At 44.0% G+C, this 17,490-nt stretch overlaps 1 protein-coding gene across 1 annotated transcript in view; it reads left to right on the forward strand.

The window, feature by feature from the left end:
- Positions 1-17,490, forward strand: part of DENND1A (DENN/MADD domain containing 1A) — a 414,277-nt gene that overhangs the window by 203,884 nt on the left and 192,903 nt on the right. Inside the window, exon 10 of the mRNA XM_012721213.1 lies at positions 15,374-15,474. Coding sequence (XP_012576667.1) covers positions 15,374-15,474 — 101 coding nt within the window. The remainder of the gene's footprint in view (positions 1-15,373; positions 15,475-17,490) is intronic.

Genomic DNA, 17,490 nt, shown 5'->3' on the forward strand with positions numbered 1-17,490 from the left:
CAGGGAGGGCCAGAGAAGGATTTCTTAAGTGATCAAATATATACATTGTATGAAGAGGAATGGTTAAAATTGTGAACTTTCATTTATTAAAAGATTCCTTTCAGAGAAGGAGAAGACTATTCCCAAGCTAGGGTGAGATATTTGCCAGATGTAAAAGTGACGGTGATTAAGACCTGAAATGCATAAAGAACTAGCACAATTTAAAAGCAGAAGGCAAAACTGGTATTTGACAAAAGAGTGAGTTGTCAGTTCACAGAAGAAACACCAGAGGCTGATCAAGATATGGAAAGATGCTCAACCACATGAGCACTTGTAGGAAAACTAATAGTTGCTAAAACACTAGGTTCGCAAGAACTGGTGTCTGATAAAGCCACGCACTGTACTGGCGGGTTCCACACTGCTCTGGAGAGCCTGTGGTGCAGCGTATAGCCACACTCAGCAATGTTGCTTCTGGTGGGAGTGTGTGGGTGTGCGTGTGTGCACACACACACTCAAATGTGCATGCACATAGTATACACATTGCCTGTGCACCCTCTGGGTCATGTTTCCTGTAGGGTAGTCAGCCACGAAACAGAACCTATGCTGTCACTGCAATGGGTCTCTAGAGTCTTTTCACTTAGAATCTGAGCAATAAACAAACAAATAAATAATAATAAAAAGAACACAGTGCGATTTCACTCATCAAATTCAAACTGAAAATCTAAATACAGTAATTAGAGGGAGGGATACATGCAAAGCACAGATAAATACAATTAACACAAGATTTCAGCAGCAGTCGTTTTCCTCACAGAGGGGAAAGTGCTCAGCTGGAGGAGGCATGCAGGAAGTAGCAGAAGTGGTGTTTGTCTTGAGCTGGATGTGGAGTCCGTAGACTTTGTTAAAGGGTCCCTAGCACACATGGCTTTGTGACCATCTGCTTCTTGTCACAGCTACAGGGCTCTGACCTGGTAGGGTACAGTCAGCAAGCCAGTGATGCAGCTGTGGCTCTACAAAGCTTTGCATAAACTGGAGGCAGGCCAGATGCGGCCTTCGAGCTTCCATTTGCCATCTTCTGGGCTAGGTGCTAGCATTTTTTTTTTTATTTTTTTTTAAAGATTTATTTATTTATTCATACAGAACTGGGGTACAGGCCAGAGGCTCAGGGGCGGTGAGAGGCTTCACCAGAGACAGAGTGGGGAGCAGAACAGGCAGATCGAATCGACAAAGTACACTGCTGAGGGGAGCAGCGGGCGGGTCAGGAGAGGTCTGGCTCGCCATGTGGTCTCCTCTGGGGCAGGCGGCAGGCGGGAATCGAACTCATGCGGAAGTGGCTTCAGATTCTCAGTGCTGTGCTTTAACCCGCTGCGCCACCAGGGAGGGCCGGTGCTAGCATTTAAATTCTTAAGTTTTTTCCTTCAAAAATTGCTGATTTGATATACATATTTCATATGTGTAGTATTTCTGGATTTTTAAGAAGTTGAGGAAGAAGACCCCCAAGCCCTGTGCAAGGAGACGTACAGTGTCCTAACAGCCTACGGAAAATGGTGCCTGGCCTGCAGCTCTACATTTGCCAGAGGCAGCCCTAAGAAGAGTGGTGGCGCCAGCCCCCACACTCCAGCCCCCTCCTCCCCCCACCCCATCCCATCCCAAGGTCTCTGCTCCTCTGCCCTCCCTCCTCCTCTGTGCTTGGGCTATATGTCCCTTCCAGGGCTGCCCACTCCGCTTGCCCACATGACTCCACTCAACACATACTTACACTGTGGTGCTGTCGGAGGCATTGGGACTACAGCCATAAGCAAAACAGGCTAAGCGTCCTGTTCTCGTGACGCTTATATTCTGGGAGGGCAAATTCAATTTAAGTACCAAGGAGTACACTGCAGCCAAGTGGGTGGGAGGCCAAGGAGCATGACCTTGAGAAGGGACAGGGACACCGCTGGTTCCTTCTGCTGCCTTAAGGCCACAAGCTCCTTTCTCCTGTGTTTTATGTTTGATTCTCTGAGCTTGTCATATGATGTAAGGTCTCCCCAACTTACAAATAAAAATTCTTGACCTGCAGCCCCTTTATCCCATATCTGTTCACCCTTCTGAAACAAAAGTCTTCAAGAGAATTTTTTCTGTTTACTCTTTCCTCCCTCCTGTCCTCAGTCTTCTGTTAGGATTCAACACCCGCCTCTCTACCAGTGACCTCATGTCAAGTGAAATTGAAGGGAGTCAATGCTTGCAAACTCTTACTTGCAAGTGCATAATTTCTTTATAATAACTTGATAACATCTAAAATTAGAAATCAAATATTAATGGTTAAAATTTGGCATCGAGAAAGCTATTTAGAAATAAGGAAATAACACTGTGACTTTGAGGTAAGGCTAAGGAGCTATCTTGAGGTAAACTGCTTAGGCTGTATTGTTTGGTTTTTAAGGCTATAAATGTGTATAAGTTTGACTTAGCACCTTATATCTTTTCCTAAACAAATAGTTGATTCTTAATTGATTTTTGAATTTTACTGCAAGGAGGTAGGAACCTCTTTATGGAATGGGGTCTCCTCTGCCCCAGTGGGATCATAGGCAGCCTGAAGCTACCATGATTTCTCTGGGGATAAAGTGGCTGAACAGACATCACTTTTATCCAAGTCTTTGAATGCTCCACTTTCAGAATTAAAAACTTTTCTATTTCCTCAGTAGTGGCTTTTGATTGTCTCTTCGATGGGAGAGGGATGCAAAGTCTATCACAGCCTTAGATTTCCAATGACCTTCTCTTCACAAATCCAGATGTGGCCTGTCACACTTTGACAAACCCACATTCTTCTCAATTTTATTAGCTAAGATGTAGACTTAGCTGTCAAGCTTCTGAAAGATAAGGGCTGTGGACACTTCACACTTGCCCCCTTCTATGGCTAAGACTGCCGTGGTCGGGACAGAGCCTGCATGTTTAGTCCCAAGACAGGGAATATCCGTTTCAGGCTTTCTCAGTCAATAATGTTGTGATAATTCTGTATAAGAAATTGTAAGTTTTTGTTCTCTTTGCTCAGTTCATGTATATTGATTGTTTTCCTTTATAAATGATAAATAGGGAAGACTTAACTAAATCTTGTTCTCTAATGTAAATACTTCAGTATGAGTTCTTCTAGCCCGAAGGACCCATTTTTCTTCCATATTTTTTCATATCTGAGTTTAATTCCTATGGCTTTTTGGTCACTCCTGTGGAGAACAGGTAGGTGGAACACAGAGATGACATCAGGTAACCAACTGTTGTCCTTCATGCTATCCCATTGGTGGGGCGGCCTGGTGACCCAGAGAAATGGAGTTACTTCCTCTTGGAAAAGTGGATAGGCAAATGGCTGACAACGCAGTATCGGGGGGCTGGGAGAGAGGGAGAAACTCCAGAACTAACGCATGTGCGACTCCTAGCCTCTTCAGCAGGCTTGCCAGGTGATCACCTCTCCAGCCGTCCTCAGAGCCCTGGTGTGGCAGCTGTCACCAAGGCCAGGTGCTTGCTCTTCAGAACATTCACCCCACTGAGGGAGCCCGATTTCTCATGGAGCCCACAAGGTACCAGACCTGGTCAGTGAGGTGACTGGAGGAGCCAGGCAGGCTATCCCTGTGTGGTACTAAGAGGCGTTTCCTCGGTGGCTTGTAGGCAAGCATAGGTCTGTGGATTGAGTGTGTAAAATACCCTGTTTAGACCCAGACTCAACATTTTGTATAGGAAATTATTGGAAACCCCCCCCCCCAGCTCTCCCACACACACTTTTTTTTTTAATTATAAGTTTATTTTTACATCATTTTGTACATTTTTTTTTCCATCTCAATTGTAATCCCCACGGGTTTCCCATCACCAAGTCACCCATGTGCCATCACCATAATCCCATGCACTTCCCTCCCCACCCCAACTCCCCTGTTTTTGATCCCATTCCCCACTCCACCCCTGCAAAATGTCTCTGGTATATGGTTGTTCATTATTTTTGTTATTTTCTCGCCTGGTCCATTATACTCCTGCTATGAGTGAAACCAGCCGGTATTTTTCTTTCTCTTTCTGGCTTATCTCACTAAGCATGATCTTTTCCAGCTCCATCCAAGTTGCTGCAAAAGACATGTGTTTCTCTTTTTTGGTTGCTGAGTAATATTCCATTGTACATATGTACCACATCTTTTTTATCCAGTCATCTACTTTTGGGCATTTGGGCTGCTTCCATGTTTTTCCAATTGTAAATAAAGCAGCAATAAATATGGGGTACAGGTATCTTTTTCAATCAGTGTTTTTGTGTCCTTTGGGTAGATACCTAGGAGTGGGATTGCTGGGTCGTAGGGAAGCTCCATGTTTAGCAGTTTGAGGAACCTCCAAACAGTTTTCCATAGTGGTTGTGCTAGTTTGCATTCCCACATCCTTGCCAACATTTGTTGTTGGTAGTTGTTTGAAGATGTGCCATTCTCACTGGGGTGAGGTGGTATCTCATTGTGGTTTTAATTTGCATCTCCCTTATGACAAGTGATGTTGAACATTTTTTCATATGCCTGGTGGCCATCTGCATTTCCTCTTTGGAGAAGTGTCTTTTTAGCTCTTCTGCCCATTTTTTGATGGAGTTGTTTATTTTTGTTGAGTTTCATCAGTTCTCCGTATATTTTTGTGATCAGTCCTTTATCACTCCTTTTGCCCCACACACACTTTTTTTTTAAAGATTTATTTATTTATTCATATAGAACTGGGGTACAGGCCAGAGATGCGGAGGGTGAGAGGATTCACCAGAGACAGAGTGGGGAGCAGAACAGGCAGATCGGACGAAGTACACTGCTGAGGGGAGCAGCGGGCGGGCCAGGAGAGGTCTGCCTCGCCATGTGGTCACCTCCGGGGCAGGCGGGGATTGAACTCATGCCGAAGCGGCTTTAGATTCTCAGTGCTGTGCTTTAACCCGCTGCGCCACCAGGGAGGGCCCCCACACACACTTTTAAAAGAATTTTAAGTCAGTCTTCTTGAGTCATCTACTATGTGCCACACACTCTGCTCATCTCTTCTTTCCAGCACTTGGAGTGACCTTAGGAACTTGTTGGTCTTCTCCAGATGAGAATACTAACACTGGAAGGGGAGATGGCTTGTCTTAAGTTGACTGCAAAGTCTCTTGGCTCCACACCAACCCCCTTCTCTCTCCTGCCCACGTAGCCTTGTGACGCGTGTGTCCCAAGTCCCTTTCACGTTGGGACCTAGAGCGGTAGCCCCTGCTGGTTCTGTCAGCATGGGTCTAAGATGACAGAAAGGACTTCCGCCTGCTGACGAATGCGCAACACACAGCCGAGCCTCTCCTCTTCCTCGGCTCTTGCTAGGAGCCTGCCTCCATCTCTGCCCCAGCGCACAGAGGCTGAGGATTTCTACCTGGCGGCCCCCACTGCTGGCCGAGGCTCCGTGAAAGCTCGTTTCTGTGAAGGCACCAGCTGTGTCAGTAGATGCTTTCTGTTCAGTGAGGATGGGCCTCACCCCGTCCACCTCCCTCCTCGTGCACCAGGAGCGACTCAGATGGCGCTCCACTTTCCTTCATTCCCGATGAGCTCTGCTGAGTGACTCTGAAGCCCCAGGAATGTCCCGGGCATCCTGATGACGTGTGGGCAGCCCTTCCTAGTTTTGCTCTAGGAGAAAGACCTAATCCTGTTTGCTTCTCTGCAGCCCTGGAAGCAGAGCTGAGCGTGGCAGTTTAGGGCTTGAGATACTGGACCTGAGCCAGGGCCTCTTTGCCTGCACACTCCACTCTGCATGTTCCAGCCGGAGGAACAAACTGCATTATTTTGTTTCAAACTGTGCTCAAGGGAAGCCAAGACCTTGTAACTGGAAACTTACCAAACAGAGAATTCTAACACTAAATTTAGTCTTCCATTTAAAAAATAAAATAAATCGAACACTTTGTTCATCTTTTATATGTTAAAAAAGAGAGAGATTAACCTAGTTCACACTAACAACCTAAGAAGTATTCAAAGAAGTGAGAAGAAAACTAATCCTTTGGGTGAAGAGGGAAATCCTTAACAAATGTAACCAAGTGGCATGATATACAGACTGCAGCCAAACTTTCAAAGAGCATAGCCTCTCTAATCTCCATCACATAAAATTTTATTGTGGCTCAGAGAATATTAAAAACTGTTAGAAATAAATGAAAGGAACCTCTATGGGCAGGAAGTAGGAAAGAAGACTGGTATGTTTTATGTATGTGGTTTTTCTCTTTTTTTGTGTGTAAATACAATTAAGTGCTTTTTGAACTGTGTTTGTCATTTGATTATGTGTGAGCTGGTTTTCTCTTGTTGGTGCGGAGCTACCACTAAAAGGAGGGACATGGAGATGCCAGAGACTACATAACAGAATAGCAGCCGTTTGGCTTGTGGGCCTCTAAAACTGCTGCCGCGCCCCACAAGCAAGGCCTGCCCTGGTTCTTACCTGCCCCCCTTCTGCTTTCCCATGGCTTCAGCAAACACTCAGCACCTGTTCTGAAAAAGACACCGGCTTGCTGGTGACGCAAATGCTGGGCCCTGGGTTAGCAGTGTTAGCACTGTCTCCAGAGCTCACTAAAAACTCAGGTTCTTGGGCAGCACTTCCAGGCCCTGGGGTGCATCAGGCCTCGCCCAGAACCAGGATGTCTGGTTTCTGAGGTTCTCCAAATGACAGATACCAACAGATTTGGAACTGGTGGACAGATAGTTCTCAGAGCCAGAAACAATCTTTGGTTACTTACACTCAGTTTCATGCTGAGACTATAAGATTCCTTCAGTTTGCTTAAGAGACATTTATGAGTATAGATGCCAACATTAAACATTCTTTGTCTCCATATTTTTCTTTGGGAGAACTTTGATTGTGGTGTTGCCTAGTCTAGAACAGGACAGAGTGGAATATAATCCCCGTGCTCTCAGGCGTGTTAGATGCTGATGGCGCCAGCATTGTAATCTTGGGCTCATGTGGTTAAGTAGGTTCAAGCGGTGATGTTCTTTTCAGCCATTGCATTGGGAACAGGGCAATCTTGTTTAGGGTTTTGGTGGGGTGGTCAATTTATGAAATAAACTGCATGTATATACTGCAGATTACCACACTGACAGCTTTTTTTTTAATGACTCTTTATGAGTCCAGTCTATCAAATAAACCCAAGTAGATAACATTTAAGTTACATCATATATATTTGAAAAGCCCCAGCACCCATGTTGGCAGACATCTGTGTGAGATTCATTAAACACTGTGAGCACCTTCTATGGGTTACGGCAGAGACTCATAATTCAGATTTCTGCAGGCGAGAAAGTGGTACCTTCAGTGATGCGAGGACTAGCAGTGCAAGGTCAGGCAGTCGGGACTTGCTGCAGACCTTGTGGAAACTCCACCATTGCTTTTCCCTGGCCTGCCATCTTGAGAGAAGCTCAGCTGTACACCTGCGGATGGTATCTTTTCCCCAATAAAAAGAACAATAGGGCTATCTAGACTTCAAGTCGGGAAGGTTTGTTAAGTGTCTTACCTGTGTATTTAATCCCCCCATGCACTTACTATTCATATGACCTTGGGGACAGTACTTGAGTACCTCTGTCCACTTCTATAAAAATGAGGATCATAGTAATACCTCCCTGGGCATTGTTGAAAGGATTCAGCGATCATCAATATTAGACAAAGAATCTGACCTCTAGATATGAGGCACAGGAAATGCCTAACCCACGCAAGGGCTCATACTTCCTCAGGAAAGGTTAGACAAAAGAGCTCCTACTTGACTTTCAGGAACAGAGGGCAGCAGAGATCCCCAAAGAGTTCTGGAGAGGTAGTTTACCTAGAGGCCAAGGGTGGGCTGAATCCAAGGCACGGACACTAGTCACAGCAACCTGAGGAGACTCCCCTTCTCCCCGACATCTTGTCTCTTGTTCTAATCCTGCAGTCTTCACTACATAGAGCTAGGACGGTCTAAGGTGTTGACTTCACCTGTCCCAGGACCACTTCGTGGCTGGTGCCCAGCGAGAAGGACCAACCTTTTGTCTTCCTTCCAGGCTTGGCTCTGACAGCTCTCTCTGGGAAGCAGACCTGGTTCTGGCCTCAGGCAGAATTAATGGCTCCTTCTTTTTATGCTAACACACTTGAACCTCTAATATAGCACCTCTTTCATAATGCTTTTTGTGTTGAAGTTGACTGTTTGCATTTTGATCTTTCTTTCTCTATTTCAAATTGCTTGAGGGCATGGCAAGTTCATGTAGTGGCTGCTGTGTAATTGTGGGATTCCTGCAGATCAGAACACAGAGGGAGTTTTCTGTAAGCTGAGTATGCAGACTCCAGAGGTAGGTTTACATCCTCGCTCTGCCTCTGGCACCTTGGACAGGTCCTTAGCATTTGGGGAACCTTGGTGTCCTCATCTGTAAAATGGGGACAGTAATACTACCCACCTCCTAGGCCTGTTGTGAAGATTAAATGAGCGAGATAGCTGAGCCAGATCAGTGCTTGGCAGACAGTAAATGCTAAAAATGGCCACAGTGCTGGCTAGCTTGTGGCTTCCCTCGTGAATTTACTATCATTTTTTAGGTTGAATTTGCCTGACAGGACTCTACGGGAGAATGTTCTTCCCCTTCCAACAGCAAATCTAGTAACTTCAGCTAACACCCTTAGCTTCACTATATGAACACCTGACAGGTAGTTATTCATGATTCTCTGTTCTATTCTTTCTGTTAAAAGCTGATTTTTTTTTAAAGATTTATTTATTTGTGCATACAGAACTGGGGTACAGGCCAGAGGCTCAGGGGCGGTGAGAGGCTTCACCAGAGACAGAGTGGGGAACAGAACAGGCAGATCAACGAAGTACACTGCTGAGGGGAGCAGCGGGCGGGTCAGGAGAGGTCTGCCACGCCATGTGGTCTCCTCCGGGGCAGGCGGGAATCGAACTCATGTGGAAGCGGCTTTAGATTCTCAGTGCTGTGCTTTAACCCGCTGCACCACCAGGGAGGGCCTAAAAGCTGATTTTTTGTGAAAGCAATAGTGTAAATTGGCCAAGCATAAATTCTGATCTTAGAAATATTTTCAAAGAAATGTAAATATCCAGGGACCCTGGAGTGGAGGTGGCAGACCGATCTCTTCCTGAGCGCCTATTTTCTACCCCATTGACAGCTTTGGGTGTTTGGAGGGGCCTTCAGGTCATGCCCAACCCTGGCTCTTCTTAAAGGAATGTACTGAGGTGACCTGCTTCTCCTCTTCCATCTTAAAGGAAAGGCTGCACTTCCCTTAGTGCCGGTGCCATGGGCTTCTTCACACTATAATTTGCCACACCAGCGTCTCTACCTCTGCTTTGGGCAGCAAGAGCTTTTCTCCAACTACTTGAGCTGCTTTGATGTCAAATCTTGGCATAAGAACATGTTTCTTCAGTTAATGACTCACTTTAATCAGCTCACAGGTAGCTTTTTAAGAAGGGAGAGAGAAGTGAGTGAGTAGGCAGGAGGTCACCTAAGGAGGCCCCGTCCTAGCCGGACAATCTTGGCCTTAGGTGACGATGTTTGACCAGACTCTGTCGTGGTGTGGTGGGTTTCGGTTTTATCTCCTTCTGCAGAAGCAGCTGGAGAAGCAAGAGGTAGGATGAGCCACACCAAACCAAAAAGAGATGACTTTGGAAAAGATTGCTCTTCTACCTTCCTCTCTTCCTTCTTCCCCCAACTTTGCTACCCAAGAAGGAAGTATTACATCTTGGCTTCTAAGAGAAAATAGCATGTTCTTTGCTCTTTTTTCTTTCCACTTTCATGTCCAGTATCTTCAAGCCTCGCTGAAGATCTTCTAAGTCTTTCTAAGCTACTTTTATGCTAAAGCATCTTGTATCATTTCTTAAAAGCCAACTCTTCCCCCACTAACTATAGTAAACAAAATTTGACCATAGCTGAACATTTATTAATTGAAGCGTTTTCTAATATCCTTGAAAAGTTGAGTGGGTTCACTTTCAGAGTCCCCACAGATTTTTTCTCAAAACATTTTGTGTATTTTATCATAGGTTTTTCCATTTGAGAATTAAAAAAATAATAAAACCCACAACAGTTTGAATCATGACACCATTTACTTCCTGATGACTGCAAAGGTGGTTTGAATTTAAATAAAGTTCACACATTGAGAAGAATAACAACTTCTCCAAGACAAAGTTCTCTGCCACTGTTCTCCACAGGATAAGTCCTGGTGGAGATGGGAGACTAAAACTGATTCCCTTCCGAATTAGAATGCGGTATTCTTTCTCTATCCTTCATCAGTTTCCTGAGGTTTTTGGGCTGATAGAATTCCAAAGGCCACTCTCTCTGATGTAGATGTCAATTTGATCTTTTAACATTCTGATTTCTATAATGTGAGGACTGACTGTGACCCCCTGAGTGTTTCCTCTGTCTGCTTTTAGACTTGGGATCGCAATACCTTTAAGAAAATTACAGCTTCTAGTTTTGATCTGTTAGCAACTGCAATTTATTGCCCACCTGGTTGTCTTGCCTACCAGGCCTCATGAGGTGAGCTTGTGACATTCTAACATTCCCCCAACACTCACTGAGCACCTGCTCTCTGTCAAGCATAGTAAGAGATAAGAGGAGTTTAATGTATCTCTGTCCTCCTGGAAACTCACATCTTTAATCTTGGCTCCTGGTCTCCTAAGATCATTTACCTCTGATGCCCTCAAAGTGTCTGGGAAGCACAGTCACAGTGAAAGGTGGTAGTTTCCAACTAGCATCTGAACATCTGAATCCCCTGTAGCGGCAGAATGGGAAAACAGGACCAGCTTTGAGATGATGCCTGTTGTATGTCTGCTTGGTCTGTACAGCTGTAGAAGGTGAGGTGGGGAGAGGGATCATTCTTTATGTCAAAAGTTGTCAAAGCTGGAAGGGGTATGGGGATCATGTGGTCCAGCCTCTCATGCTCCATAGGAGAAGGAGAAGTGACTTGCTCAGATCATAAAGATGATGACAACGCCAAGCACGTGTGTGAAAGGGAACATGATAGAGACCCAGATTGGGTTTCTAAATTGGGATGGAAACCTTCCCTTTTGACTAACATTACTTGTTGTCTAGAATTTCTATGGATCAAAAGTGCTGTGACAGCTTAGTCAAATGTAACTAGTCCCCAGGAAATGATCAGATTTGCGTGTGCTTTTAAAATGGACATTTTCTTTGCATTGTTATTTTGTCCTAGATACTTGGTCATCAAACAGAGGCACGGATGCATTTCTGTATAACCTGGCAGTGCTGACAATATCTCATCCTCAGCCCTGGGTATGGGCACTTGATAGGCCCTCCCAAGGATTTCGAGTTAATTTATGCCCTGTGGATACACAATAGCCACGATAGTGTGACCGAGTCCCAGTTCTGTCACTTACTCGCTAGGTGGCCCTGGGCAAGTTATTTTGCCTCTGTGAAATGTGGTGATGAGTGTCTGTGTACATAAAAAACACACACGAAACAGTGCTTTGCAGGGTCCTAAACCCCCAACATGGGGCCTGGCACATACATGATCGGGGCTCTTTTTCTCTTTTTGCTGGCAAGAGGATGTATTTCTATATCATGTTAAACTGCAGCACTATCTTTAGAGTCAGCTGAGGCATTGGAATCTGAGATTGTGACAATCTGGGCGTTATCTCTGAAAAAATACCTTAAACTTAAAAAAAAGTTTCTGTGATTTTTCCAATGCTTATTGATCACTCCCCATTCATTCCTCACCCCACTGCCTTCTCCCTTTCCCTCCCTTGGCCTCAAAGAAAACTAATGGAGCCATAGAGAAAGCTTCCAGATAAAACTGACCTTGTGCACCTTTAATTGAGGACAGAATTTGCTAAAAGTGCGTCCCAAACCCACCAGTGGTTTACTTTACAATCTGTGTCCTGGCTAGACGGCTGCTGGCTGTATAATTTGTCTAGTTTTGTCTGGAGTCTTAGACTATTCAGCAGCTTCAGGGCAAAATCTTTTGGGGTATCATTAAATGGGATTGATAATTGGCTTCTGATGAATATTCATTGTGACTAATGACTTTGGGCAAATTTTACACATACTATCTTTCTGTTCTCCCACTGAGTGAGATTTTGATAGGATCATTTTCTTCTACTTGCACTTCAATTAAATATTCACAATACCCCTTTGTTGACTGTGATCCAAATAGTATACTTTCATTACTTTTAGACTTTGCATTCCATAGGGAATGAGCATATTCCTCAAGGACCTTGATTATTTTAAATGGGGTTGATTTCGGAGGTTTTTTAAAATTTGTCTTATGATTTTCTAGAGGACAAACCCAAGTGTCTACATTTGCATCATCGCTCTCCTTCTGTAGTTGATTTAGCCACTGCCTTAAGTAGGGAGGCGCATTATTTGTTCCAGTTAGTGTTTTGGAAAGGAGCCAGACAATACCTTCTTTTGGTTTGTATTAATGAAATGAGTAAATGCATTTTAGTCTGATTTGTGAGATTTGGCCCTTAGAAGATCCTTAGTGAAGATATGAAAAAAGATGAAATGTCTTAGTGGAAACGATGATAAAGCATTTTAAAAATTTACTTTTTTTTTTTTTTTGATGGATAAGAAATTTTAGAATCTTGGCATTTCACGTGGTAGTTTCTTTTCTTTCTTTCTTTTTTTTTTTTAGGCTAAGTAGACATTTCCTAAAGATAAGACCTCTGCTACTTTATCACTTAAAGTAGGTTTTTCGATTCAAGCCAAATTAAGTTAAAAAGAAGTAGGTAGTCAAGTTCTGTCTTAACCAGGAACATTCTGTTGAATGACTTTTCCCAAGAGAATTGCAAATTATTCCCTGTGATGATGATACCTTATGGTTTTATGGCACCTATCACTTTAAAAGTACTTTTATTTGATGTGATGGAGCAGGTGTATCATGAATGAAAGGACAAAGGAAACTGTTCCCTTGACTTCTCAAAAGTGACATATTTGTATATTGTTTTAGAATCTGAGTCATATATCCTATTCCATGACATCCATGGAGAGCTTGATCCAATACTGTTCAAAGTCAAGTCCCAAACTCTTTGTTTTTGTGACTATATTCTAAGTAGGAATTGCTCGGGGGTTATTTTTTCAAAAGACATTGCATTAGCTGGCACTTAATATAATTCTGTGTCACAGAGAATATGGAGAGGAAAGGAGAGGCGGGTCTTCCTATAAAGACACTTAGAACCCCATTATAATGGGGGTTTTGCCCAAGGGAGCCATGCATGGCTTTACAGCCCACCCAGAGACTTATGGGAGATGGAGTTTGGTAGCAGCAGAAATCCAGGTCAGTTTAGGGGTCTGGTAGAAAAGGAGGAAAGGGAGGGAGTACATACTCGTCGGTCTACACAGTTTTCCAAGATAAACTTGAAGAAGGCCATAGAGACTAAAGCTAGAGATACTGCTGATTGCATAGGGAGCTGGGGAAACAGGCCTTTTCCAGATGTGCCCCCCAAAACATCTGGATTGAGTATACATGAGCAGGGCAATCCATCTTCAGCAAGAACACCTGGGTAGCTAAAGGACAGGCAGAAAGAGCTGGAACCCAAGGCCATACACCCTTCCAGCCTGGCTTCCCTTCAAGGTGCTTTTATACTAAGAAGACAGATGGAATCAGGTCGATTCTTCTTCCACTCACTCAATACCAGCAGAGATTTTTCTTTGTTCTCTGACCCAGAGACTAGTCCAGCCTCTGACAACACAGTCCAGTCTGTGACAGCCAACCTTTATGTGCGCACGGACAGACATGGGTGGAGAAAGGGTGGACTGAACCACAAGCCTTGGCATAGTGGCTGGGAACCACTCTCGGGCTCTTGCTGGGCGAGCTCCCATTCCTGGCATGTGTCTACTTTAAAGAGCAGGGTCCAGGGGCAAAAGGAGAGAAGAGGGAGCAGCGCTGGATTGAAGCACGGGGCTCACACTGTGAGACATCAGCAGAATATCCAATTTAAGGCTGTTCATGTTACAGTGACCTCTGGGATTCTCTTAGCTGGGCCTTGGCACGTCGTTCTTTCGCCACGTAAATGTCCTTCTGTCAGCAAAGGCCAGTTAACAGCTTCCAAAAGAAGCAGAGTCCTCATGGGGATAGGCTTTCCAGAAACCAAAGAAACATAAAAGCAAAAAGGCAGAAAGAAACATGTGTTGTTGGCTTTTGTCACTTTATAGTCCTCTCTCCGAGCGCTTTTCCCTGCTTGGTTTTTGAGTTTCTTTCCTTATATTGAACTTAATAACAATTTTATTCCATTATATTGGCTTTTCCTATATTTTTAATTAAATACTGATTGTATAATGTCTCTTATCATTAAGAGGAAAAAAAGGAATATGAAATAGGGCCAAACCAATAGGGAGAGGAAGGATTAGTCAGTAAACAGAGCTTGCACAATTGATTAACTGGGTGGAAAAAATAAATTCTCACCTCAGTCCTTAAACCTAAATCAATTCCAGATGGATTAAAGAGTTAAATGCTAGAGAAGAATTTGGAGATTGCCTTAGTATAAAAGTCGTGGACACTCACTTGAAGGGAAACATTCATCATGTCATGACTTAAAGCTTCTCTGCACACCAAAAGTCAAAGACAATTAAATAAGGATAAATTATTTTCCAGAACATTACAATAGATTAGGATTTTTTGCAGCTCCACTCTCTCCTTATAAATTAATTAAAATGCTAATTATTATTAGAAAAAGTTGATTAAGAATATGACCGTTTACGTAAGAGTTAGTCAAAAAACATAACGAGATGTTCAACCTTAGTCATGATCAGAGGAATAAAAGTAAAATCAAGATAAATACAATTGTAAAGTTCTTAACTTGACTCCAGTTCTGAGTCCTGAGAGGTGCAGGAGACCAGACTTCCTGAGTTCCGGGGTGTGTAAAGATCCTCATTCCTTTATTTTATGAATACACTTGTGTTTATATGATCATGCATAGTTCCTGCCTTCGAGTATTTATAGTTTTGTCTGTGAATTCTATCTCTAGATTCCATATATAAAAAGCTTACTTTTTCCTGATCTGAATTTGTACCTTAATGGTAGAAAAGTAGTCAAATAGATATAACACAGGAAATTCATTGTCATTAAAAAATACATTTTTTAAAGAACATTTGACGATGTGGGAAAATGCTTGCAAACGGTGTCTTTAAAAAAGTCAAATGTCTATCATATTGATAGTTATCCTAAATTTATTAGAAAAGGAAATACATGTGCATACCCCAAGGTATGGACCTATTTTCAAGACAGTAAGATTTCTGTTTGTTTGTATCCTTCAGTTTCCTAAAACTTCTACCACCATTTTGCTTTTGCTTTGTAATGGGGGTGGGGAGGAGATTTTGTGGAAAAAAAGGGCTCTTAATAAATTTGACAAGAGCAGGAGGGGGTGTTGAGTTGACTCCACCCCCACATTCCTTTTCCTGGGAGCCATGCCGACTGCGCCTCCCCTTCAGCCGCTGACTCTGGATTGCTTCTCTTGCAGCTGACGGCCTGCATCCACGGCTCTGCCGCCATGCTGTACCCCATGTTCTGGCAGCACGTGTACATCCCCGTCCTGCCTCCACATCTGCTGGACTACTGCTGGTAAGGCCGCTACTCCCAGCGCTGCCCCAGGCGCCGCCAGGCTTGGCAGTCTGTAACCTGTGATGCAGTTGGTGACTCAGTTGAAAATACTAACTTGACATAAAGTGAATTCAGACCACCTGAGTGTGTGGCCCTTTCATCCCCAGCAGCCTCCACACGTGTCACACCATACTCACAGTGCATGTGAGGAGGTGTTTTTTCCATTTCTCAGTTTGGGGAAACCAAAGCTCCAAGTATTTGTGTGATTTTTTTTTTCCTATGGCAAACAGGAAGCTGGGGAACAGAAGCACTGAGACCCCCCAAGGTCTTCAAGTTTCAGCCATGTCGTGGCATGTTCTGTGACACTTGCTCCCCATGTGGTTTGGGAGCATAAGCCAGACTTCAGAACCCTCCGAAGGCCTTTGATGGGAATTTCACTGTTCAGCAAAGTGTGTTTCAGTACCAGGAGGGCGGGCCGGCTGGCTTCTGAGTCAGCATGTGCTGAGTCCATGTCAGGTCCCTTGGTCTGAGACTGTTTCCTTAGCTACAAAATAAAAGTGCCTTGCATAGTCACATAAAGATGAAGTCTGGGAGACGGAAGGGCCCCATAGGAAAGCTGGCACTCAGTAGGTGTTTGTCACGGACTCCGGAGAGCATCGTCTCTCCTTCTGGCTCGCCCAAAGGACTGAGTGGGCGGCTGAGTGGGCTCCATGATAAATGAGCATCTCCTCCAGAGTACAGTGTGCAAGACTCTGGCTCCAAACCGCAGAAGTCAGCGGAAGTTGGTGAGGGAGCACCATGTGTGGAGGGAAGGGCACTCACCCTGGTGTTTGAAAGGAATATCCATACCACTTCCATAGAAACGACAACAATTTTTATAGTGCTCTTGATTTCTAAGTTAATGGTAATGTGATCAGAAAACATTCATTATGATTCCAAAGCTCTTAATTTGGAGTCCACCCTGGAAGAGGCTCCATTTCACAGGGCCCAGGAGATTTTGTGAATTTTCCCAATATGCTTATTATGTACTGTATGATTCCATTTTTATAGAAACAAAAATTGTATGTGTAGATCTAATACAAAATTTACATTCATACTGCTACTTTGCAGCAGGAATGTGATGAGGGCTACAGTCATGGAGCAGGTTTGCAAGGCAAGACTCTGCTACTTGAGCCAAAGTTTTTGTGCCATTTATATAGACTGGTAAAAACTGATCATGGGACAGTGGTGTGAAGATCAGGGTCTGGAGGGTGGGATAGGAACAGGGGACAAAGTTTTACAAGAGATAGGGAAAGGGACAGGGAAGGGGACATCGTGACCATGTCAAGAGACATTTGCTGTTATCACAGGCAGAGTTATCCCAGGACCACCGTGGAGATAGTCACGGAACCAGGTCAGTAGCGGCCTAGGTGCCCCCAGTTTGGCCTTGTGATATGGGCCACACTCCACTGGTGGCCAGGAACTGCTCTGCTGGGATTTGCAGGGAGCAAGTAGATCACAGTTGTCAGGGGTGGCCAGCTGGTAGCCAGCTCATAAGAACCCACATATATACACATACACATACATAGAAATTTTAAGTATACCAAAATATTAACAGTCATTTACAGCAGAGAGAAAGGAGTGGAATTCTGCATGGTTTTGTTTTCTATATTTTTAGATTTCACCAATGAAATAGTATAGTTTTTATAATTAGATTTATATAAATATATGTATGTGTATGTATATATGTGTGTGTGTGTGTGTGTGTGTGTGTGTATTAGTTCAATGTTTTTGCTAGCCAGTTGCTACTTCCAGCTGCCATTTCAAGCCCCAACCTACCTTCCTTGGTTGTTTAAAGGATTTATTAACTCTTTACTCTTTCCTGTGACAGAGATCTTCTTTTGCCACTTCTTCCATAATTCTAACCCTTTCCAGAACCCTGTCGCCAATGTGACCCAGAATAAGGAGGTGGGCGAATCTCACTCAGAGGGAAGCCCTGGCGAGGAAGGTTGCTAAGCCCTTGTCACCCAAGAATTCCTCTCCAGAAACTCAAAGTGA

The sequence above is a fragment of the Condylura cristata genome, unplaced genomic scaffold, assembly GCF_000260355.1.
Source record: "Condylura cristata isolate star-nosed mole 26May11 unplaced genomic scaffold, ConCri1.0 scaffold00006, whole genome shotgun sequence".
NCBI classification, from domain to species: domain Eukaryota; kingdom Metazoa; phylum Chordata; class Mammalia; order Eulipotyphla; family Talpidae; genus Condylura; species Condylura cristata.